The sequence below is a fragment of the Falco peregrinus genome, chromosome 4, assembly GCF_023634155.1.
Source record: "Falco peregrinus isolate bFalPer1 chromosome 4, bFalPer1.pri, whole genome shotgun sequence".
NCBI classification, from domain to species: domain Eukaryota; kingdom Metazoa; phylum Chordata; class Aves; order Falconiformes; family Falconidae; genus Falco; species Falco peregrinus.
Genome location: NC_073724.1, coordinates 51,817,348 through 51,842,084, shown reverse-complemented (window position 1 = coordinate 51,842,084; position 24,737 = coordinate 51,817,348). Strand labels below are relative to the sequence as shown.

The 24,737-nt window shown below is 39.7% G+C and overlaps 2 protein-coding genes across 6 annotated transcripts in view; one reads left to right on the top strand and one right to left on the bottom strand.

The window, feature by feature from the left end:
• The window catches only part of MGAT4A (alpha-1,3-mannosyl-glycoprotein 4-beta-N-acetylglucosaminyltransferase A), an 85,349-nt gene extending 65,140 nt beyond the window's left edge, over window positions 1-20,209 (top strand). For all 5 annotated transcript variants that reach the window (XM_055801095.1, XM_055801096.1, XM_027786014.2 and 2 more), the window contains 4 exons: window positions 9,778-9,856; window positions 12,989-13,055; window positions 14,093-14,205; window positions 14,391-20,209. In XM_055801095.1, the coding sequence (XP_055657070.1) occupies window positions 9,778-9,856; window positions 12,989-13,055; window positions 14,093-14,205; window positions 14,391-14,417 (286 nt within the window). In that variant the 3' untranslated portion in view covers window positions 14,418-20,209. The remainder of the gene's footprint in view (window positions 1-9,777; window positions 9,857-12,988; window positions 13,056-14,092; window positions 14,206-14,390) is intronic.
• Window positions 20,117-24,694, bottom strand: UNC50 (unc-50 inner nuclear membrane RNA binding protein). The gene is made up of 6 exons (XM_055801099.1): window positions 24,570-24,694; window positions 23,782-24,065; window positions 23,161-23,281; window positions 21,177-21,316; window positions 20,999-21,100; window positions 20,117-20,424 (listed from the first exon to the last, which is right to left on the bottom strand). Exons 2-6 carry the CDS (start codon window positions 24,059-24,061, stop codon window positions 20,288-20,290), a joined length of 780 nt encoding a protein of 259 aa, XP_055657074.1. The 5' UTR covers window positions 24,062-24,065; window positions 24,570-24,694; the 3' UTR covers window positions 20,117-20,287.
• Between the last annotated feature and the right edge of the window lie 43 nt (window positions 24,695-24,737).

The following is a 24,737-nucleotide window of genomic DNA, read 5'->3' as shown; positions in this document are numbered from 1 at the left end:
CCTTTCTGAAGCCAGTGGCTGATGAGGGCTACAGATACTGTAATTTCAAATTGTTGGGGACTTAGTTTTGTTTGTCGTCTTAAGTTCAGCAGCAGCAGCAGATTTTGGTAGGTGAAGGTGAAGTGGAGCAATGATGTTTCCTGATGTTTCAAGGATGCTTGCTAGGCAGTCAAAAAAAACCTGTGACTTGTGGGTTGAAACACAGAAAAGGGAAAATGGATGGAGCATTAGGAAGACTTACCTGGTGGGGAGATATATCTGCTTGTGGGAATTCAGAGTAGAAAATATGCCTTTGAAAGCCATCTTGTCTTTGTAAAGGGATGCAACAGGTTTTTTCTTTTTTTTTTTTTTGTTTGTTTTTTGTTTAAGTAATAGAGAAGCTCTTTGAATTTACAGAAAATAGTGTCTGCCAAGTCGGTTTGAGGTGTAGCTGCTTAATAACTCCCATAATAAATTCCTGATAAACAATTTTTTTAATGGAAATAGTGACCACAACTCTGACTCAATGAATGGCAAGTCTGTTACACTGTGACAGAGCACTAACTTGTTCCTATAGTTTATTTTTCCATGTCAGACATTTTGCTAAGTGAATTTAAATTTTCTGCTGAGTATAGCAGTCAGTAATTAGCTTTCATTAAGTCTTTAAGTATTTCATATTTGAGACCTGAGAATATTGTCAGGGGTAACACTGGCAAGGATGTCTTACTAGTTCAAAGTGAGAACTGAGCTCGGTTTGCTGAGCAGAAAGTAACATTTGTGGCTATTTTGTGCAAGACCTGGTTGGCAGATCCCTGCTGAATGTTGAACAGTCAAATAGTTGGTGCTTGTTCTAAACCACACTTGGAGAACAGCAATGTGTAAACTGAAATTGTCTAATGCTCATTTTAGTAACAGCTCTTGTGCTGAACCTTTTTAGTTGTTTTCTTTTTCTAAGCAAATGATTTCCAGCCACAACGCTGAGGTCCCTTAATATTAAGCTAGGACCTCATTTTTATTTTTGCAGTGAGATACATAGCTCTCTTTCAGTAGCATATCCTTAGGAATGAAAGTAGATCCACTGACTTTCCTGCTTCCCTTTTAAAACCAAATCGTGCAGCAATATTGAAGGTGTGGTTTGGTTTTAGTTTGTTGGTTTTTTTGTTGGTTTGTTGATTTTTTTTAATGAATGGATGGACTCTCTTTTAAATGCTGAAAACAGCTGACATTTTAAAGATAAGAAATAAAGAATTTCTGTTCCTTTAGGATGTTATATTATTATTGAAATCTGCTTTGCTATTTTGGTATGTACACTGTTGTTCTAAGCACACATTTAGTTATTAAAACTGACAGTTATATTTAAACGTTTCTTTATGAAGCATACATTATTACTACTTCAACGGCAGTACTGCATATAGATTCATTTTCCTCACTATGAATAACAGATTCAAGATAATTCTTTTCTTTACTAGTTACTCTTTTTCTTCAGAGATGTCAGTGAGGAATGTTGTTTCCGAACAGCTCATTGTTAAGAGCTTGTTTCTGTATGTAGGAAGCTCTGAAATACTGGTGGATGAGTAGTGAGTCTTGAACAGAAGTAATAAACTTTGAACGTGACCATGGTTTAAAAAAAACAACAAACCCAAACCAAAAACACATCTCAGAAGGATGTTGCATTGCAGCGCTTAAGTGATGCTGGTGTCCATCATCATCACAACCACCTCTTTTTTGACTGTCTTAAGTTTCAGACTCCTCCCGGTAGATGTGATTGACAAAAATTAGATACTGTTTTCAAAGAACATGTGCACTAATGACATTGAGGAATCCCTTGGAAGCACATAATCTATGGCTGTTTTAATTAGATTGTGTTTACACTTGTGAGCTTTTCTGCAATAGGAATTTAGAATGGATATTTATAAAAAGGGCTTCAGGTTTGTTTCTGTGTATATTGCTTTCAAATCTGACCTTTACTAAAAAAAAAACCAAAAAAACCAAACCTGCAGGAAAACCCAAGGATATATTTTACACTATGGAAAGGAAAAAAACCCACCAAAACGCAAACCCCACCTGAACCTCAACAGTGTGTATATATATATATTTAATTTTGCTTTATTTTTTTAAAATATGAGGCTCACCCTTTCTTGTATGTAATTGCCTGGTAGTGTTACTTTGAATATTTTCAAAAGGATTAGCAGAGGGTTTTTTTGGGGGGGATAATTTGATTTTTGTTTGGGTTTGTGGGTTTTTTTTTCCTTCCCTCCCTAGCCCTGCTTTTAACTCTTTAGTTGCCCCATAGTTGGGTTCTTCTTTTAGCAAGTTATTGGGGAGTGATCCTAATGTGACATTGATTATTAATAAAGTGATTTTATTAGCTAGGAACTTGCTGACTGGAATTTTAGCTTTAAACTGAAGTCTTAATACTTTGACAAACCAACTTGTAGATTACATTTACTGCTTTGTGTTCTGATATTGGCATAGATGCTGGATGTGCAGTATTTGAGACTAACAATCTAGCTTTCCGTATTGTTGACCCTGGAATCCCAGGGAACATGTGATGTTAACCTCACATATATTTCCCATGGCATCTTCTTACAACATAGAATTCCCACTCATGCAAGGAATAAGTATTTGACTATTTAGGCTAGAAAATAAATGTGTTGTTGGGCTCCTGGTAACTAAACATACACATTACTTTGTTTTGAAATTATTGTGACAGTGTTGAAAAATACCTGCATAAAAATTGACTTACCTGTTATTATTGCCACTTCATTCTAAAGGAAAATAAACACAGCTTTTAAAACAGGTTCTCTAGCAGTGAAAGCTTAAATGGAATTTAATTTTCTTCTGAGTACAAGAAAGTTACCAAAAAAAAAAATTATAGCAGTTGGTTATGTATGTGTCCGAAATGTGGTTAATTTTCCATCCTATGGGATGCAAGTCCTTCTGTGGGTAGAGAGATGTAAGGTCAAATGTGTTACAAAGGAAGAAAAGACTTTTTAACAGCTTTCCATAACTAGCAGTGAAGTGGAACTTTCCCATCATTTGCTTTTGCAGTAACAACCACTAAAAACCTAGGGAATTGCAAAATTGTTTGGGGTTTAGATCAGTACAGCAGTAACTTGACATATATAAGTTGTTTGTTCGTAACGGTTGTTCAGTGTAGAAACTCTCCTTCAGCACAATGCAATACATTCAGCCTTTCTTGGGCAATTTGAGCTGAAGAACCATATATGTACACGCACACACAGAGTGTATGGTTGGAAATAATCTTTGTTCTGATTCTAAAGATATAATATAGGTTATTAAAGTTTAAGAGCATCTTTATTTTATTGAGCTTTAATGGTAGTGTTAGTTTTTAGGAAGTTCTTGAAAGTCTTTATTATTTTAAATGTTTTGGTGTTTGTCAATATATTTCAGGTGGGATGATATTTTTAGTGTGTATAAAAAAAAAAATATTGAGGACTTTGGTTTCTGTGTTTACAGAAGCTTCTGTGATAATGAGTGGAACATCCTCAAATGGATGCACTGACAAAGGGGTTTGGCAGGCAGGCTCCCAGCTGCTGATGCTGCTTGCTCCAGGCATGGAACTCTGCCCATAACAGTGAGGCAAGAACTTCATATGAAAAGGGGAAAAAAAACCCAAAGTATGGATCAGAGACAGAAGAAAAGAGCTGCTTGAGCCAAGGACATGCTGCTTCTCCTTAATGGCACTAATATTCAAGATATATGTGTTTGGCAGTGTTCCTGGGTTTACAGTTCTTAGTCAGAAATCTTAGGGGTTTGATGCTGTTGCCGAAATGTTAGATGTCTAATGCCACTTGAGGTACCCTAAAATACTTCACCTGATTTCTAGAAGGGCTTGAGTCTCTGAGATGCTGTAATTGCACCTTGCCAGCCTGTGACAAGGTCTCATACCCAAGTGCAGTCTCAAATGGTGGCAAATGCCCTATATTTAAGAAAACTGAATGAAGTTATTTGTGCTTCTGCAGAATTAAGCTGGGGGTGGGGGAGGGGAAATATGTTTATGTGCACACACACACACATATATTAAAAAAAACCCCAACCAAACAAAAACCAAAACAAACTCCAAGACCTTTCTAAATTTCAGTGGATTAGCTGAAATAACCTTGCAAAAGAACATAAGGGCCTTTTAACTAATATTGATGCAGTGGGAAAATTAGTAAATTTATTAAAGGGATGAGCAGACATTTCAGGACAGAGAATAGCTCCTCCCTTAAAAACAACCAACTGACCAACCAACTGACCAACCAACAACAAAAAGCCCAAACAAACAAAAAAACCCCAACCATAAACCATGTGTGTTGGGTAAAAAAGACTCCAAACACTCCCCTGGATCCCCCAGTCACCTCTTCAGTCAGGCTGCTTTGTGGTCCTTTGACAAACATGAGAAAGTTCTCTCCTCTTGGTGTGCTGGTTTAACACTTCTGTAAAAATGGGGAATTCATCACCTGCAGCTCTCAAACATGCAGCCCAGTTTACCTACTATGGACAGTTAGACTGGCTGGTTTTGGCAGAGGAAATCAAATCTTACGAGGCATTTTGTATAGAAGTTAATGGGGTGTTTTTGGTGTGGGTGTTTTGTTGTTTTTCAGTTGGGTTTTTTTTCCAAATCAGGAACAAGATGGAAAAGCTACTATTAGATTGCTTACCTATTGTGAGTACTTGGTGGCTATATGTTTAGACTTGATAAATTTAGCTTTTTTTTTTTTTAAAAGTATAAACAGTTTTTGCAAAGAGTGCGTAAAAGGCATAAAGGATAGGAGAAGAAATTGAGCTTGAGAGAGGGAAAAGAAATTATTCCTCCTCTTTTGTATTTTGCACGAGGAAATAATTAATGGTTAATACAGTTTCCAGTGACAGGAAAATAACATTTCCTAATGAGGATTCTGGGAAAACGACAGAGAGCAGGTAGAGTAGATTTCTTTTACTACATTTGCATCCGGTGATCAAAAGTGCTAGATAGAATTGGTGAATAATGACTCTTGCAGTGGATGACACCACCTGTAGAAAACCAAAAATTTGCTGACTGAATGTGGCTTTTATAGAAATACATGTTGTGCAAAATTAAGAACTGTTACGCTGCATGTTGCTATGGATAAATTGTTTAAACATGGAAGGAAATACTTCTCTCTGCCTTCCTACCTCTTTTTCTCTTCTGAAAATGGATATACTAATACATATCAGATTGCTAAAAAGATGTGTAAGGAGGATACATAGAGAAAAAGATTTGATTCCTGATGTTTACAGAGCACAAAAGTCTGCTTTAATAAATAGATTCTTAGAATATTTGTTTACCATCAAGTGAGGTAAGTCCTTTGTTTCCTTCAAAACAAAACGTAAATCTATTGACAGTGGGTGTGAATTGTGCTTTTAAAAAATGTTTTGTGTATTATTTCTTTTTTCTAAAGCTGCCATAATTTACTGATAAAGTTATTGTGTGGTGTGTTCTAATTTTTAATTGCTCAACAAAATAGAAAATGATGGAATCACACTTTATGTATATTAAAAAAAATCATTGGCACTTCTGTTTATTTAAATAAAATATAAAAGATGGTAAGACAGATTTTTTTAATGCCTAAAAGAAAAAAAATTCGGTAATAGGTAGAGTAACATTTTCCTGGGCTTAAATCTGCTTTGATGTGAGGGAAAGAGACCTTCCCTTCATAAGAAAAAAAGGAGGGTGAAGAGTTGTTTGTATTTGGTGTTTGTTTGTTTGTTTTAAAGTACAGGTGATGAAAAAGCCATCTTCAAAGAAGAATATTAAAGCTAACAGTGCAGATTAGTAATTTTTATATTAATTTATCTGCATCTTTTCGGGGATGTTGCAAAAGGTGAGAATCTTTCCAGGTGCTCACTACTGGTGGAGTTCTGAATCTCAGTGTAGGCTTTTAAAGTACTGTAACAGTTAACTGCATTGACAAACTAATGATGTCTTTTGTCAGTGAGTTAATGATAATCATGCTTCTGCCCTCCCCTCCCTTTGTGTGTTAGGATGTGTATGAATATTTGTTTCAGCTTATTGGGGTTCCCTGGGGTTCCCCCCCCCCCCCCCCCCAATTGGCTTGAGTTTATAGGTGTATGTAGCTCCATGGCAAGAAGTCAAACGCTCCACTTTGGTAAATACACAAGTCACTGAATATGAAAACTGAAATTTTCTTTGCAGCTTTGACTTTGTTCCATTTTGGTTTTGGGGCTTTTTTAAAACCTTCAGTGCTCTTGAAATTTTGTGTAGTTTTTTATGCCACATGAGGTTCTAGTGTCTAGCGTCCTCTGTTACTCTCATACTACATTGACATCATGAGGAGGATGTGCAAGTTCATACATTTAGTAACTTCTGGCAGCGAGGAGGTTGTCTCTGTTCTTGAATACCTACAGTAGCTAGTTTATTATCTTTGACTCTTTAAAAAGACACTGCCAGAGGAAAAGGTTCTGTAAAATGCAGATACATTCATATTTCATTTACCAGTCATGTTATTTACTTCTCTCTGATAACTTCCATCAAGAATGTCCAAATGTGTTCATGTTTGTGTTTTGTAATATAAAAAGCTGTGAGGTAATATTCCATAAGGTAATAGTAGTATGTTTTTCTTAACTTTAGGTGAATTTGTGTTTGTTTGGCATTACTGTATTTAGAGGTCTATGGCTTTCAGAATTTTAATTTGAAAGAATAGTTCAGAAGGTGTTATGTTTAAGCAGCAGGCAGACAAGAATATCTTAGTGATTCCATCCTAAGAAAAATGTCGATTTACCAGAAAGAAAAAAGAATGGTTTTATTGTTTAAATGGACTGTCATGTAAATCCCAGCACAGATGTCAGAATAATATAGCAGATGAAAGCACAGATATTTCCGACTCTTTCAGAATCTGTATCAAGAAATACCTGTCGTCCTTGAAAGCCTCTGATGTATCAGTGTGTCAGGAAAACAAGTTTTACAGAAGAATAGCTAATGACACTTTAGGAGCTCTAGAGTATGTGTTTGTAAATAAAACTGTATGTCAAATTAGATTTTCTAATTTCTGAATTTTATTTCTAAGCAAACATTCATCAGATGTGAATCGACTGTGTGTATGTATTCATACTTCTGTTTTTAATCTGTGTAACTTTTTACGTCTAAGTAGGTGTTATCTGTCAAGTGTTCAAGCAAGGCTCAGATATAAAAATAACCCTTCCTTTCTAAATGTAATGTGAAATAAGATGTGACATATGCATGTGTTAATATGCTTGTGCATATGAGTAGACATACAGTTACAGAAAGCATACTAAAAATGTGGGTTTGATTATACGGAAATCTGGAAATCAGATTTTATTAATTACTTCCATAAATTGTTTTGGCATTCTGCCAACTTTTGAGTGCATTGCCCTAATGGAGTGATGACTGTTGTGGGGAGGAAACTGCACTTCAGTTTCAGAAGTTGATAGCACAGGAGGAGAAATGGTTGGCTATGGTTATATGGCTGCAAGGTTGTTTTTTTAAAAAAAAACAAACCCCAAATAAATAAATAGCACAAGACTACCACCTCCAAAAAACCCACAACCCAACCCACAAATAAAGAATAACCCATACTACCACTTCTTCCCTACCCACCTCCCCAAAAAAATCCCCACCCAAGCATCCCAAACCCATTATCACTCATTGAGATCACAGATCACAAGGAGTTTCTTTGTGGCTTTTTAGGTGTGTCTTCTCAGAAATCAGATTTGTGAACCAGAAAACACTAAAGAAAAGCATCATGTCTGTGGTTTGATTGGAGCATTTGATGGCAGCACCTTAGATGTGGGTGTCTGATCACTTGCATGTTAAAATAAGGCACCTTAGAAATTTCAGTGTTTTCAAGAGGAAATTGCAGTAGCAGTTAGGATATGCAACAGACTGAAGGATAGCAAGTTAGATCTGCTAGGTCAGAAGACATCGGAATATACCTTTGGTCTTCTGACCAGCTTTGCCAAGACTTTTGTTTTGCTTATTATTGAAATGTACAATAAAGGCATCTTCCTAGAAAGTATAATTAAGTCTTTGGGGGGTCTTGGATGTCACTAATGTTATAGAAAAAGTCACAAGATTATTCTTGGAAGAACTGTGGATGTTTTAAGTAGTTTGGATACTTTAGAATTGACTAACCTTTACGTTAAACTGCAGTGGGGAAATAGTGTTTCTTGAAGCACAGACAGTGTTGAAGCTTACTGAATCCAGTTTTGTTTTGCAGTTCAATCCATGTTCTGCTGAAACCAGTGCAATGGAAGTCAATGTGGCTTTTTTTACATCACACTCTGTGTGGTTTTATTCCTTTTCTGAGCCTTGATAAAAGAAATGGCGTGTGTGTGTGTATTTTTTTAAATTACTTATCTCATTTTGGGATCATTGACGTTTCTAAGTCAGGGTCAGAGAGCTCTGTTTTCTTCTACTTGTCTTGTAGCTATGGAGTATGGGTTAATGAAAATGTTTACCTGGCTGCAGACATATTAGTTAAAGACAAACTGGAATTTACATCTCCAATTATGTCTTAATAAATTGCAAATTGAGCTAATGTTTGTAATTTTAATCAAGTGATAATTTCTGAACTAATTTTGTCCCTGGCTGGTGATATATTTAATGTTGAAGATGGTGCTTACTGTTAATTTCTCTAAGTTCCAATTGAAGAAAGGTTTGAAATGTGTTGAGAGATTTTTACATATTCATTTAAATGTATTAAAAATAAAATAGGCTTGTTAAAAGTGGCATCTGAGTAGGTGTAATATCTAGGTAGTTTTTGACAGCAATCTGAATAAACCGTAGTCCACTAGAAAAAATGGTAATGAACAATTTTTCAAGCATTGATACCACCTAGTGGTAAAAAAATATTGTTACTTGTTTACGTAATATGTATTCAAAAGAATATGAAGTCTGTCTATATATAAAGGGAAATTAAACTGTCTTTTGTAACATCTACACATGTGTGATACTGCAAAAGATGTTTGAGAGTGGGCAGCTAGAATTGCGTTTCACTGCTTGGTATGTATAGGGATGGTTTTGATACAATTCTAGACATAATTACTCAGTCTCCTTTGAAAAAAAAAAAAAAGAGACATTTAATTAAATGCACAACTGAATGAGAGTAATGGGGACTTTGTACAGGTATAAAAAAGAAGTCCTTTTCTGTGTGTGTATGCACATCAAAAACATGCTTTTGTTTAAAACCAAAAAAATCTGTCTTTGGAGTAGAAGTTTGAATTCAGATAACATTAAGGGTGTGGATATGGGTTGGGAATTCCTGGCACAGTCATTAATGAGACTGCAATGAACCAGGGTGGAGAACTGGTCTTGGGGAAAACTGGCCTGGCAAAATATTGACTTGGATAGATTCCCAGAGCTTGTTCAGAATGGATGTGCAGAGTTCATCCTGTGGGCACAAGGAGGAGGTGACATGGTGGGCAACAATGGGGAGAGGCTGAAGGAAGGCAGGGCTACTGCTTCTGGAGGTGATACCAGTGCATGCCAGGCAATAATTACTACAGTGTTGGGTCACTTTGTAGAATGCGATCTGTCAAGATCAGATTATGGAAACTACCTAAGTAAAATCCTGCCCAACTACACTTTCAAAAATGAACAATTTTAGCCCTTTCCATTACGGTAGTATGTGAAACCCTCTGTCATTTCTTAATTGCCAGCTGATGTAGGTCCAGTATAAACGTTACCTTTATCATTGTAACATCTGTAATGTCATTATTAACATGTAAAACAGTAATTTAGCTAATTCTGACTGAGGTATGCAGTGTATTTTATTTCTCCCCTTTCATTTATAGGTACTTGTTTCACAGTGGCAATCCAGAGCATCCAGGAGACATACTTCTAAACACAACTGTGGAAGTTTTGCCTTTTCAGGTATGACTTTATTGTGTCTTTGCTATTACAGGATGGAAGCAAACCCTCCTAATTTTATTGACTTTTTTAACAGGGTGAGGTAGACATGCATGCTTCTTTTTTTAAGCATAGAATCTTGATGCTCTGATGCTTTCATACTTTTTAAATTGGATCTAGTCACAGAGAACTATTGTAACTATTCAGACGTTTACTCAGAGTGCAGTCTGCTGCAAGTGCTGTTGGTAATTTGGAAGTGAACAAGCTCATTTTCTTCCCATTCACCGCTACTATTTAAAACAAAAAAAATCATAGAAACATAAACCAGTTTGGGTTGGAAGGGACCTTAAAGATCTTCTAGTTCCAACCACTGTGCCATGGGCAGGGGCACCTTCCACTAGACCAGGTTGCCCAGAGCCCCATCCAGCCTGGCCTTGAACACTTCCAGGGATGGGGCATCACAGCTCCTCTGGGCAGCCTGTTCCAGTGCCTCACCACCCTCAGAGTGAAGAATTTCTTTCTTATATCATCTAATCTAAATCTTCCCTCTTTCAGTTTAAAGCCATTCCCCCTCGTCCTAGCACTACATGCCCTTGTAGAAAGGCTTTCTCTCCAGCTTTCCTGTAGGCCTCCTTTAGGTACTGGAAGGCTGCTATAAGGTCTCCCCGAAGCCTTCTCTTCTCGAGGCTGAATAACCCCAACTCTCTCAGCCTGTCTTCTTCATAGGAGAGGTGCTTCAGCCCTCTGATCATCTTCATGGCTCTCCTCTGGACCCACTCCAACAGGTCCGTGTCCTTCTTATGCTGGGGACTCCACAGCTGAATGCAGTACTGCAGGTGGGGTCTCACGAGAGCAGAGGGCGAGAATCGCCTCCTTCAGCTTGCTGGCTGTGTTTCTTTTGATGCAGCTCAGGGTGCGGTTGGCTTGCTGGGCTGCAGACGTACATTGCTGGGCCATGTTGAGCTTCTCATCAACACACACCCTGAAGTCCTTCTTCTCAGGGCTGGCCTCGATCCATTCTCTGCCCAGCCTGTGTTTGTGCTTGGGATTGCCCTGACCCACATGCAGGACCTTGCACTTGGCCTTGTTGAGCTTCATGAGGTTTGCACAGGCCCACTTCTCAGGCCTGTCAAGGTCCCTCTGGATGGCATCTCTTCCCTCCAGTGTGTTGACGGCACCACGCTGCTTGGTGTCATCAGCAAACTTGATGAGGGTGCACTCAATGTGTCCCGTGTCACCAACAAAGACGTTGAAACAGTGCCAGTCCCAATACCGACCCCTGAGGAATGCCACTTGTCACTGGTCTCCACTTGGACATTGAGCTGTTGTCTGCAACTCTTTGAGTGTGACCATCCAGCCAATTCCTTATCCAGTGAGTGGCCCATCTGTTGAATCCATGCCTCTCCAGTTTAGAGCCAAGGATGCCATGCAGGATAGAGTCAAAAGCTTTGCACAAGTCCAGGTAGATGACATCATTTGCTCTTCCCTGGTCCATCAGTGCTGTAATCCCATCATAGAAGGATACCAAGTTTGTCAGACACGACTTGCCCTTAGTGAAGCCATACTGGCTGTCACCTCCTTATTTTCCATGTGCCTTAGCATAGTTTCCAGGAGGATCTGCTCCATGATCTTGGCCAGGCACCAAGGTGAGACTGACTGGCCTGTTGCCTGGGTCTTCCTTATTTCCCTTTTTAAAAAGGGGGTTATGTTTCCCCTTTTCCAGTCAGTGGGAACTTCACTGGACTGCCACAGCTTCTCAAATATGGTGGATAGTGGCTTAGCCACTTCATCCACCAGTTCCCTCCGGACCCGTGGATGCATCTCATCAGGTCCTATAGACTTTTTCAGGTTCCTTGGATGGTTTCAAACCTGATTTTCTCCTACAGTGGGCAGTTCTTCATTCTCCCAGTTCCTGCTTTTTGCCTTCTGTGATTTTGGGCAGTGTAGCTGGGGCACTTTCTGGGGAAGACTGAGGCAGTGAAAGTCATTGAGTACCTCGGTCTTCTCCATGTCCTGGGTAACCAGGTCTCCTATTTCCTTCCAGAGAGGGCCCGCATTTTCCCTAGTCTAATGTCCCTCAAACTGGAACATCCCTTAAGGAAGTAATGCTGCTGAGCTTCTATTGCTATTGACACAGTTTGTGGATAGGTAAACAGGAAATTCTCTATCTGGCCCATCCCTAAGCTGTTGGTGTCAGCAGGAAGTGTCACTAATATGAGGACAGCAGCTGCAGAAGGGATAGGTACTCTCCTGAGGGAAGCATTTCTCCACTATGGACTTCAGTAGAGCTGGAAGCCTTTTCAGGTACTTTGACCCTGATCCTCCCTAAGCAGAACTCAGAAAAAACAAAAACAACCCTTAAAATGCCCAGACTGGATTTGTCTGGGACTCAAGCAACACCTTCAGAAAAACCCAACCAACCAAAAACCAAAATGCCAAAACCAAACAACCCCTCCCAAACCAAAATGAAAAAATCAAAGAAAAACCCCAAAACGTCAAAAAACCCACTGCAAAACCCCCCAAAATCCTGTTTTTTCAGCAGCTTCTCTTAACAGTAGAAATTAAAAGAAAAAAAAAACCAACAAAACCCCTGATATATTTAATCTCCTGTTTTGTCAAGCATTTTTGAAAGATTCCTAGGAAATTCTTACATTGGGTCTTTTAGTATTGGATCGTGTGATTCTGGGTGTAATTTTCCAACTGTTTTTGAAGCTCTGGTCTCTTCATCTCACCCAAATTCTTACAGCAAAAAGTAGCTCTTTTGTTTGTCCTTAGAGAAATCTCTGGTTCAACTATAGGAAAAGAAGGCAAGATCCTGACTTAGCTTTTCTTCCAGTGTGTATGCCAGTATCTGCTCTGTATTCTGTTCACGTGGCAGTTACTATGCAAGTTACATAGGGCACTTAAGGTACTCCTTTTTTCTACTTTGAAGCCAAACATTGTTCAGTTCTGGAACACTGCTGCTTTTTCTTTTTTTTTTTTATACTGGCTTGTCTAAGGCTATAAATAACTACTCCAGTTATTTATGTGAACTCTAGTTCATAATTATTTAGGAAAGATGGATGCTGAATATATAATGACTGCACACGCATTTGTCTTTCTCTGGCAAAGTCATATGTCAAAATAAATTATCTCATTTATGCTTTGTTGTTCTAGAATGAAGAACTGGTATTAAGCAAAGAAACCAAAGACAAACGCTTAGAGGATGGTTACTTCAGGATAGGTATGTCACAGTGGAAAGAAATGTGTATTGTTACTACTGCAACAGTTAACAAATTTTCATTAAAATCAAAACAAACTTAAATCTGAGTTTTGATCATTCATTTTTGGGTATGTGACCTTGCAGGCTTCACTTAATATTGTTCCCAGTATTTCTTTTCTGAGTCTGATGTACTAAACAAAGATCTAGTGTGACTCTTGGTTGTAGTGCAGCTATATCCAACGTCTCTGCCAGGATCGATCACCTAGATTATTGTAGAGGCATTTCCAGGTTGTATAAGATCACCTCTTCTGTCCTGTGACTGCGCAAGTGCCTCTGTGTGAGCTGTGAGTGCTTGGCTTGCATTTGAACCCATGCTACAGACAATCAGCTGTCCTGTCACGGGATGAGATTGGCATTTCCATAGCCAAGCAGCAGTTGGGGAAGGTTCCAAGGATACCTGTTGTCAAGGAAGAGAAATTTACTCGTGGGTTGCTGGATTTAGGTTGGGCATCCCTGTTACAGTGAAAGCAAGTTTTTTTCATCTTAATGAACTGCAGTTGCTGTGTGTATGTTTTAAGTGTAAAGTCTCACTGGGCTTTTAAATTGAATTCTTACTCATCCTAATATAATTGAAGATCCTTTAAATAGGAATGTATTAAGCAGGAATGATATCCCTTGTCCTCAATCCTCCCTGAAAACACACAAGCCATGTTTTGTTCAATGATATTAAATGAAAATCTGTGCCAAAATCTTCCCAGAGTTTGAGGTGCTTATACCCTTAGACAGTTCCAAAGTTTTTGTTCTGAAGTGTAATCCTGTTCAGATTGGTGTGCTCTGGTGACACGCGCTGTCTGGTTTGCTGCTGCAAAGCTGAGTCTGACAGCAAAAATCGCTGGCTGTCTTTTGTTTAGGGAATGATACCAGTCAGCCCTACAGCCGCCAGCAATAGGTTTCACCTGTGAATTGTGGTATTACAGAGACGTTTTTCTGGACACAGATTTTGTACTGTACTTTGTTGCACAGGAGTTAATTGAGGATATACTTTTGCTTCTTTGCAGGGAAATTTGAAAATGGTGTAGCTGAAGGAACAGTTGACCCTAGCCTAAATCCTATTTCATCATTTCGGCTTTCAGTGATACAAAATTCAGCAGTCTGGGCAATTCTGAATGAGGTGAGACGTGGTGTAACCTTTTAAACATAAAACTGGCAAATGTGAGATTTCCTCATCCTGTCAGTGTTTTGAAGCTAATTCTGAAAACTTAAAGTTTGGCTAATGCTGAAAACAGTTACCTCTTATTACTGAGAAATGTACTACCCTAAAACATGACTTCTTTTTTTCTGATTCTCTTATTTCAGATTCATATTAAAAAGATTACAAACTGATCATGGAAATCTGCTTTAGAGGAAAAAGGAAGAATCCTTGAAAACTTTTCCTATAAAATCAGACATCCTTAGGAAGTCACAAATTGAAAATACTGAGCATGCACCTTATTCCAAATTTCTTTCATTTTCACTTGAACTCTACCTCTTGTGAAATCTACTGTAGATGAGAAGATTGTACTTACCCCTTCTTATCTGATCCATCCAGAAACTGATGCTCTACACTGATAACGTTCGTCTGAGGCCTAAGTTGTCCTCCACTTTAATGTGACTTTACCATCTTATGGTTACAGAACCCTGCTACACTTAACCTGTACTATTTTGATAGTATAGTAATATAGAGAAGTTGTACATATTGTTACATTCCTTGAAGAAGAGAAAAAATATAATTATTGCTAAATATGTTTTATGAAGGGGGTACTTTCGGAGTTCCATTTATTTTCTATAACAAGAACCCTCTTTTTTAGACTGTCAGGGATATATATTAAAAATGTTAGGGATATTTAATTTATTAAAATAATTTGAAAAGTACATATTTTTATGCAGTAAAATTTTAAATTGATATAGTTTTTTTTATGAATTCTCTAGTTTAAGTTATCTTTCTACATTTTTCTTTGGAGATGCAAACATAAATTAATACCATACTTCAAATATACTGCCATGTTTAAAAAAACTAGATTAAGTTTCTAAATTATGTAGTTTTGTACACAGAATCTGAATGATGTTCAGAGGCATTAACAGAGTTCTGAAGAGCATTATTCTTTGGGGCTATGAAATTCCACTATGTACAGTTTGTAGCCACATAAAAAGCATGCTGAAATGTCTTGTTTCATATTATGTACTAAATCTGCAGTGATTTTAGATTGAATCCATTGCATTTTAGAAGAATTTTTTCAATTGCAAACAGTTCTTTCTAAAAATCTTTGTAGACATTTCCTAGCCTGGACAGATTCATTTTCTGTACTGAAAAAAAATCATTCTCCAGCTTTGCTTTGGAGTGACAGAGTAGTTACCTTTTATCAGAAGTGTTAAGAGTAGTTAATACATTTGATCTACAGAAGCCTTCTTTTAAAGAGATCAGTTACCACAGCATTTATTTTAGATACATTACAGTCAGTAGTCATGGTTTATTTTTGTTTTCTTCCATTGTTCAAGAAGCAAGGTTTCAGTTTGACTCCTTTAGTGATCGGTGTAGTAACTTGCACTAACTTTTAGTAGGAACTGAGTTTGGCCTCAAGTTACTACCCTGCCTTTTCATTTCAAGGAAAACAACGCTGATCTTAAATGAATCAGAAACTGTGTCAGGAACAGAAAGTGGTTTGGATTAAATCCAGAGCAGAATTGTTGCAGGCAGTACTAATGCTGCGGCTGCTCTGATGCTGCTTAGCTGCTTAGGTGTAAAGACACAGGCATGGGAAGATTTAAGTCATCTAGTCAGAAATGGTCAGGAAGAAGAGAGGCAGAAATTCCTCTCTTTAATAGGAACAAAGTGCCTGATTGACATTGGAAGGGAGGCATCTTCCCTGGCTTGGGGATTCTCAGCTGCGCTGTGAACTAGCCTCCTGGAACTGACATCTCAAAAGCTGGCCCAGTTTTCCCTGGGAGGAAAGAAAAAAACCTCCGTTATCCCCAACACAGAATCATAGAATCGTTTAGGCTGGAAAAGACCTTTGCGATCCATGGTCAGGGCACAGATACACAAAACCTGTTGCGGGGTCCCTGATCTAAATCTTGAATTTGTATCTCCAGGATGAAAGTTCGACTAATAGATTTGGCCTCTTTTTTGTGACATATTTATAAGGATCAGGAGCCTAAACCTGACTGTCCAGCACTGCAAGCCATCACCACTGGGATACAGAGTCTTTTCTTCTGCCTTGTGGGAAAATTGTGTCGTAGCTTTGACAGTTCAGCAATTTTCAAGTTTAAGAGCTTAACTACTTCTACAGACCAGAGTCATTTTGGTTTAGCTGTGCTGTCTATGGACACAGGGAAGCCAAGATTTGTACACAGAGGTGAGACCTTCTGTTTAGATTGACTGGCATTATTTGAAGAAAAGCAGAAAGCTACAAGGCAGGCCTTGTTTACTTTTTTCTGGTTGCATCAGATGGTGTAAATAAAACGTTACTTGGAAAGCTCGTCTTGCCCGTACAGACTGTGGGCATAAGCTAAGCCACTGGCCACATAAATGGAGTTTATTCTTGGATTTAGAAACATGGGTGAATAGGCTCAGAATCCTGTGTGAATCTCGCCTATTGTGGTGCCACAGCCCCATTCGTTAGATGTTTAATGCCATGCCATCAAATTATTGCCATGCAATGGCTTTTTATTACACATTAGCTAGTAAAGGTCTAAGAAAATATTTAGGTTTTCTTCTCAGCTGTGCCTGTGAATGAATGATGCAAGTAATTTAAGCTATAGCTATTTATAACAATTTAGATTGCAGAAATATGTTAGATATTGCAGTTTGTTAATATAAGTAGTTTTGCTGACGGTGACTTTCATCTTTTTCCATGAGTTCAAAAGTTTACTGGTACCACTTATGTAAGTAAGCTGTGTGCTTATTCTCAAAGCACCACTGTTCCTGATGTTTCACAGTGGTTAAGATGAATCATTGCTAATATATTTAAATATATAGAACCCTTACCACATTGACTGCAGGACTCTGGTTAACAGTATATTTTCATTTTCAAAAATGTTGAGATGATACTTATCAAGACAACAAATTAACTAGTGCTTAGTAAAATATGTGGGGGTTTTTTTGAAGATTGTTGCATTTTTATTACATTGTATTAGCAGGAGTTGGAAATACTCTGGGCTGCTTTAACACTCTAAATGTTCCTGAGCTTATATGCTCTCTAAATAAATGTGCCACATTAAGACAAATTATGTTTTGTAAATTCAGTTACATTCAGACCTGGTGTAATCGGATAGTTCTGCAGATTTGCTTGGAAATTTTGCTGAGAAATAGAAAAAGCAGGGAAAATATTTCCTATCTAACTATTTCTGCAGACAACTATTTTAGGCTTTCTACCTTTCAAATTCCAATCCCCAAGTCAGGCTGAAGTGTTGGAAGTCTCCTTCCTGGAATTATGGTGAAACAACGCTTCAGCTGTTTGGCTCAACAGCCATTGGCTTGGGCACTCTTTATGACTTTGTACACTCCAGAGGGGCTGGTGTCTCTTACACATCTCAGTCCTAAGTTATGGTATTACCACAGGAGTTTCTCAGCATCTTAAACCTGTTACCTGATTTTTTGGAAGATTTTTTCCTACATGCATTTAATTTCAAGTTCTTTTTGTTGTGACCTTAAAAATCACCTCTAGGCCACTGAGTCTTACAGTAATCAAATAATGGAAAATGTATCAAAATATACTGCATTATCCTGTTAGGCTCCTTCTGATGCTGTTAAAGCTTCAGAAAAGCGAACTTTTGTGAAACCAAAGGCGTTAGCAGAAACCTTCATTATCTGGGCGAATTATTCTTATACTGGATGCCAGACCAGCTGGTATGAGTGCTGGCTTTTCTGAGTTGATCAGAATTGCTCTGGACCAAGGAAATACAAGACTGTGAGTATAATCTTGCTTTGCTCGTTCAGTGGGTAGTCCTACTGAAAACGTTGTAAATAATGTGAACAGGATGTGATCCCAAATATCCCAAATAAGCACTTTTTTTTTTTTTAATTAATAAGAGTTTTTCTAAAGCACTGTATAAGGCTTTGCGCTTTTGCGGACATCTCAACCATGTATTTGCATTGATAGGAAATTCTCCTATAGATACATTTGTTTTTTCTTAGCTGAAACATGGCTTAGAAAAATTCAAATGGATAAATAAATTATTCATGGACCAATAAAAGACTGGACTCTCCTGCTGTATCACCGCTTGTCTGGCTGTTCCAAAAGCAGTTTCTAAATACCTTGAGTCAGTTTAGAGCAAAGCAGTTTATACTTTGCCCATGTGATACACGATTCCTTGAATGGGCTGGAGTGGGGTTAGTCTTTGGCAAAATCAAACAACTGTGTAACATCTCTTCTTCATTTTTTCCAAAGTATATTATAATTTCAGTAATCTTTGGTTTTTTTGTTGGAAACATTTCTGCAGATGAAGTATTGTAGTAATTTGTAATTTGCTTCCAATTTGGAATTATTTTAGTCTTGAGGGGGAAAAGAAGAATTGAATCACTTGAAACTTTGCTCCCCTGAAATTAACCCTAGGTTCAGTATTTGTTCTTACTAGGAAGGATTTATTCTGAAAAAGCTAAAGCAAGTAACTGTAGTAGAAAGGGGAAAAAAACCCTCTGTTTTTAATTCATCTTTACAATCACCAGCATAATGCTGAAAGGCTATTAAACAACTGGTTTTCAGGCTAGCATTGATTGCTGACATAAGAAACACACAGACCTGATGAACTAGTCTTTGAGAGTGTCACTTCCCTGACCTTAGTGGTCCCTTAATGTTTTTGCTGATTTCTGCTGTAAACAGTATGCTGCTAGAACTTGAAGCAGCTTCATTTTGAGAATGACGAAGCCTTCTTTCAAAGGGACAAACTTTGGTATCTCTAAAGGGAAGGTGTGCAGGCCCCGAGTCCTTCATTGATTTCAGTGGTGTCCTGCCACTGGGCACTAAATAGGAAGTTATTTTTACTGTTGAACTGAAGTGGGTGATCACTGGTGCTAGGATTCCTGTTCGGGAAAAGGTGTAGTTAGGCCACAGCTGCCTGCAGGACAGGAGCTCGTGCTGTTAGCCAGCGTGGGAGCAGGTCCTGGCTGGAATCCTTCACCTTCCACGGATCAGCAGTTCAGTGCTTTCCTTGTTAAAAGGGGAACATTGCTCAGCATCTGCTGAGAGGAGGAGACAATTCTCTTCGAGCCTTAACAGTGGCTGAAACACACAGTACTGTAAGATGCACTGCCAGCATATTTGGTATTTTAAGATAAATATAGTTTTTCCTTAGAGATCAAATTCTAGTATTGAAATTAAGTCTTACTGTAACCAGTTTACTCTAGTGTTGTTTGGGAAACTGAATCCTAGTGCTCATGTTTCATACTGAACACTGCTTTGGAAAGTTGTCATCTTCATTTTCCAGAAGATACTGTTTGTGATGGTCAGTTTATCCTCCTGCCTTGTGGACTTTACAGCTGCAGGCATTGCCACAGGCCCACCCTTGTAGCCCAACTAAACTTGTACTCCCCTTCCATGTTCATTGACCCGCCACTCGTAATGGTGGATATAGTAACACTCACTGGACTTCTAGAGATTGGGTTTAAAAACTTGCTGCTATATTTGGAAACCTGATATGGGTCATGTTAATTGTGCCTTTCATCACTGTTTCTTCTGTGTGCCAGTTGTCCATGTATATTTGAAGTAGTCATTAAAATAAATCTGTTCTCCAAGTTCTTTCATGAAAGGAGGGGACAGTTCTGTATCTCGAGACAGGTAATGTTGCTTTACCATTGCAACACTCTAAGATCTGTACCTTCACACAGTCCCAAGGCAAGGTATTCCAATATTGTTCTGAAGTAAAACTGCTTTTTGGTGTCACTTAAAACCCTGATAATGTAGAGCTTATGCCAGTATGTGCAAAATATCTGCAGTAAGAGTTATGCTAAATAGACTTGTTGCAGTTAAATTTAAGCTACAGAGATGTACAAGTAAATTGTTTCTAGGAATGTACTGCAAAAGTATTTGAACAGAATTGCTAACATGTTTACTGTTGTAAATATTTTAATAAAAAAGGACACTTCAAACTTTTTTACACAATTATCTACAATAAAGAGAAATTTACAATCATTTACAAAATGTTCTTAACTTTTCCTTTACTGTCAAGACAGCTGAGATAAAAACAAAATAAACATTAGATACATGAAGTCCCGGTTTTTATTTCACTCTGTACTTATAAAAGGAACAAAGCATCTTGGTGAAGTTCCATCCACATGCTAATGAGATCAAATAGAGCATGATGAGAAGTGCAAATGGATACAGAAGAATAGCTGTGTTCTTCAAAAAGGGCAATGCTGAAACAGAAGCAACAATGAAGCAAGCGTAAAAGTAGTGTTCTTTCAAAAAAATGAGCTTTCAGATGGAACGGCCTTGGGGGAAGATGGCAAGGAAACACAGTACTGCTCTGCCAGCCTCCTTAGGAGGGCAGGTCTGTCATCTCTGCTCCACTTGTCCTACCACTATCACAGACTTGAAGAGTACCCGAGTTAATTAGTATAGGTAATACCCTGGGAAACTCTTTTACCTAAAACTGTTAGTCTTAACTCGCTACAGAATTTTTATCCAATACAAACATTTTGAAGTGGATTTACAGAGGAACAAGAAAAACAAGTTGTGGCGCTACGGGGTCTAATACAAACAGGGAAGTTGGTATGGTGAAGAATAGAAATTCTTTGGTTATAATGTCCACCCAGCTGATAACAAATAATAGATGGGTAGATTTCTATCACACTTCTTTTACCACAAGGAAAGAATTACTTCAACACCCAGCTGAGCCTCTCCTTTAAACAGACTAAAATAAGATTAATAGACTAAAATCATGCTCTTGGTTCTAGTCAAACAAATAGAAAAGAAGTTGCCGTTACTCACCACTGTATCCTAGGAATGTCACATAGATATAATAGCCGATTGCAATCAGCCATAATGTATTCCCAACAAAATACCCAATCACAGAATCAGATATGATGACATCTGAAAGAGACAGCTGGTCTCAGCAGGTTTGATAGAGCACGATTTTGAAGCAGAGAAAACAAAATATTCTACTTACAGTTGATGAAAAACAGCTGGATAAAATGCAGAATGACAAGAAGTGGATAGAAAGCATTCAGGTGAACATCAAAGGCATATCCCCACTCCACATCATAGTCTCTGTTCTGCTGCTTCACCAAGTATTTATTAGAAATGAACCTACATGGAAAGATGAGAACGTTGTTAATGTGCATCTATAAAGCTGACTGACAAAACACTGATCTGAGATAGTAAGCCGTATGTGATCCTAACCCTCTACCCTGACAAAGTTTCTGCTATCTGGAAGGGAAATACGCGAGAATTATGCAGACCAGGCTACCATTACGATATTTGTGTTAAAACTGTAATCACATCCCTCGCGTTCAAGAGGCAGCTGAAAGAAACAAAATAGATCAGTGCTAGAATTACCAATGCATTTACAAGTTCTCAGGCAGTGTGCCACTTCTGTTTGTACACACACAGACATGACTTCAGGAAAGTGCTTGGGCCTGATCAGCACAGCTCGCTGATGGTTTACGTCACCTCTGCAGAAACGGGGCGCTGCACGGACAGGAAGGGCAGGTTAGCACCCTTAAGGTGAGCCCATTCTTACTGAAGAGAAGTGCTAACAGGATGTGCAATGCCTGGTGTTACAGACTACAGAACAAACCTCACGACTGTGTTTTCTTCAGCTGAAGTTCTGCTGACATCAGAAAATTTATCCCATTTAGAAGAGGAACAAGAAGTCAATACATGCTCAGAAATAAGAAGCTAAGAGGCCTGAGCTTTCAAGGTGGCTTCCTTCGACACACTCTTTGTGCCAAGGGCAGGTCAGAGGCAGAGCCTGGGTTGCAAGGTAAAGCAAGGCAAGAAGGGGTTTAGGCTCGTTAGGAATAAGGGGGTTTTGAGAGAAAAAAAAAAAAAAAAGAGGAAAAAAAAAAGAGAAAAAAAAAAGAGAAAAAAAAAAAAAAAGGGGTGAGCCTGCACTAGAAGAGGGGACTTGAACCAGACTGGAGCCAGGTGACTGGTATTGAGGCCTAAAGGACAGGAAAACCAGCAGATGAATAGTCTTTCTGGTTCAGGAGACTGCATCCAGTGACAAACTGCTGCAGGATGGGCGGAAAGCATTACTCTATGCTCATCCCCCAAGCAATTTATGGGTTGCTGTCCCAGACAGGAGAGTCGGTCAGATGGACCTTTCACTTACCAGCTACAGTTCTTGTATGTGCCTCATCCTGAATTTTGCAACTACAATTGGGAGTTCCTGAGGTTACTGTAAGGAATCCATCCCTTTTCTGATTGGCATCAGTTTAAGGTGTCAGCTCCATTACTAAGGTGTCTTTTAGGTGCCCTTGCTTCCTTAAGTTCTTGGTAAAATAAAAATTCTTTCCTTGGCGCTCTTCCCCTTGCTACAGGGCAGAAGCACTGACCTGTCGTTTCATGGCTGACTTGCTGGTGCAGACACACCTATAAGGTGCTGAGAGGCCTGGGTTATAAACTGACTCGCTATTGCCGCTACGCTTCTGTAAGTCTCTGGATATTATAGGATGAAACTCGCAGCAACTACCACCAAAGCAACAAAGCCAACATGCATGGGATAGAGCAGACATTGCTTGTAGTGCAAATAGCTAAAAACTTCAGCAAGAAGCATGGGTCAATTATATACTGCTCTATTTAAACCTAATTATCCTCAGGTTTACATTACTTAAGCTGTTCAATCAAAATAAGGAATGAAGAATTCTGATCACCACTTTTTTTTTTAGCATTATTGGTGAAGATTAACCAGCTCAAGAAAGAAAACAATCTGAAACGTACATCATAACACAGGCTTTCTAACATTCGTCTTTTCCAGGAAAAGACATGCTCATTTTTACAGCAACGTTTTGAAACAACAGCACAAAACCTATAATCAATACATACTTTTTAATTTTGACCCAAACAGAGAAGCAAGTTCTTGCAAACAGCAGAGGACTGTCTGTGTCCAAACAGCAACGCTAAGCTCAGTTTCAGACATCATGACTTACCACATTAGAGTTGCAATCAGGAGGCCAACGCCTACGCAGTCTATGAATACAACCCAAAGTAGCAGCTTTATTGTTTCAAAAAAACCCATGTCCAGCACAAATCCAAATCCCACAGTAGACACTGAAAGGAAAAAAAGATTATTAAAGTTAGCTGTTGAAAAGAAAGCATGAGCTCTTAACGTCCCAATAATACTTACTGCATTTGCAGCTCAGTCCAAAAATTACGAGACATTTTGTTTATAGCTTAATTCTGCAATATACAGAAACTCACTAGGGCTTTTATCATAAAAACAGTATTTTATCTGTAACATTCGGATAAACAAAATGTTCAGTATTTTTTAACTAAAGCGTTGCTGTGCAGCATGGGGTTTTATTCCTGTCCATAAAGTTACAGGGAATGACACAGTTTGAAATGTAACAGAAAATTAGTTGCAGTAGAGAGACAATTCAAGACTGCATGGTATTATTCATACCTCCTCTGTTTTCTAATGCCCACCTTAGCTTCCAAATGGTTAGGTCATTTTCTACTTCAATTAAAAGACAATCCATATAGACTGGTCCTTTTTGTGTGTGTGTTGTCAGAAGGGCCACGAGTGTCCATGCCTATTTCCCCGCACTCACCACAGAGCCAGATACTGAGGAGCACCAGGAAAGCCGGATCATCTCTCGCCCACTGGTCCTTGGTCTGTTTCCTGTAGTGAAAGTTCCTATAGACCCTCTGTGGCGATACGAAGAGGTATAGCATCTGCCAAAGGGCAAACTCAAAGTCCATCTGTCGGAAGTGGAGGAGCCTCCGCAGGTACTTGTAGCGTTTTGCCCCGGCCGTGTGCCTCGCAGCATCCCTGGGGCTCAGCACACCGTTGCCCTGGCTCCGGGAATTAAGCGAAGTGGTCGGCAGCATTTTGCTGGGACGGGAATTTCAGAAGATGCGTTTGGTTTCGCACGTAACGCGGGATAAAAGCAAAAAAAGCAGGCCGCACCGGCGCCCCCCGGCTCGCAGAAAACACGCCCGAGTGTACTTGCGCGTCTGCGGGCTCGGCCCAGGCAGTGCGGGTGCGGGGCGGCAGCGGGGGAGGCCCCAGGCCGGCGCCCCCCCGGCCCAGCCCCCCCCCCGCAGAGGTGAACCAAGGCGCTGAGGGCCGGTGGGCGCAGCCAGGGCCGGGTTACCGGCCTCCCCGGGTCGCTGTTGGGCGCCCCCGCCGGCCCTGCGCCGCCCGAGTCGACCCCCGCCCCGCAAACAGCCACCGCCTGCCTGCCCGCCCGCCCGGCGGGCCCCGCACCTCAGCGCCGGGGCGGGAGGTGCCCAGCCCCGCCCCGCCCCCCTCCCCTTCCCCCGCAGCAGCCAGGCTCGCGCCGCCGGGCCCCGCACCGCTCGCCCCCCTGCGGGCGGAGACAGGACGGGGCCTCACCTGCCGCCCCGGCTCGCGGCGCGACCCCCGCCACACCCGCCGCCGCCCGCCGCCCTTCCGGCAACGTCCCCGGCGCAGCCGCCCCGCCCCGCCCCTTCCTGGAGCCGCCCCGCCCCTTCCTGGAGCCGCCGGAAGCGTTGCCGGGGCTCCGGGCCGCAAGATGGCGGC

Coding starts and splice junctions, on each gene's coding strand:
- UNC50 (XM_055801099.1), bottom strand. CDS start 24,061: ATGCTGCCGACCACTTCGCTTAATTCCCGGAGCCAGGGCAACGGTGTG. Junction 23,282..23,781: donor CCTCAGTATCTGGCTCTGTG/GTGAGTGCGGGG, acceptor TTTTCCTTTCAG/TGTCTACTGTGGGATTTGGA. Junction 20,425..20,998: donor GACATTCCTAGGATACAGTG/GTGAGTAACGGC, acceptor CTTCTGTTTCAG/CATTGCCCTTTTTGAAGAAC.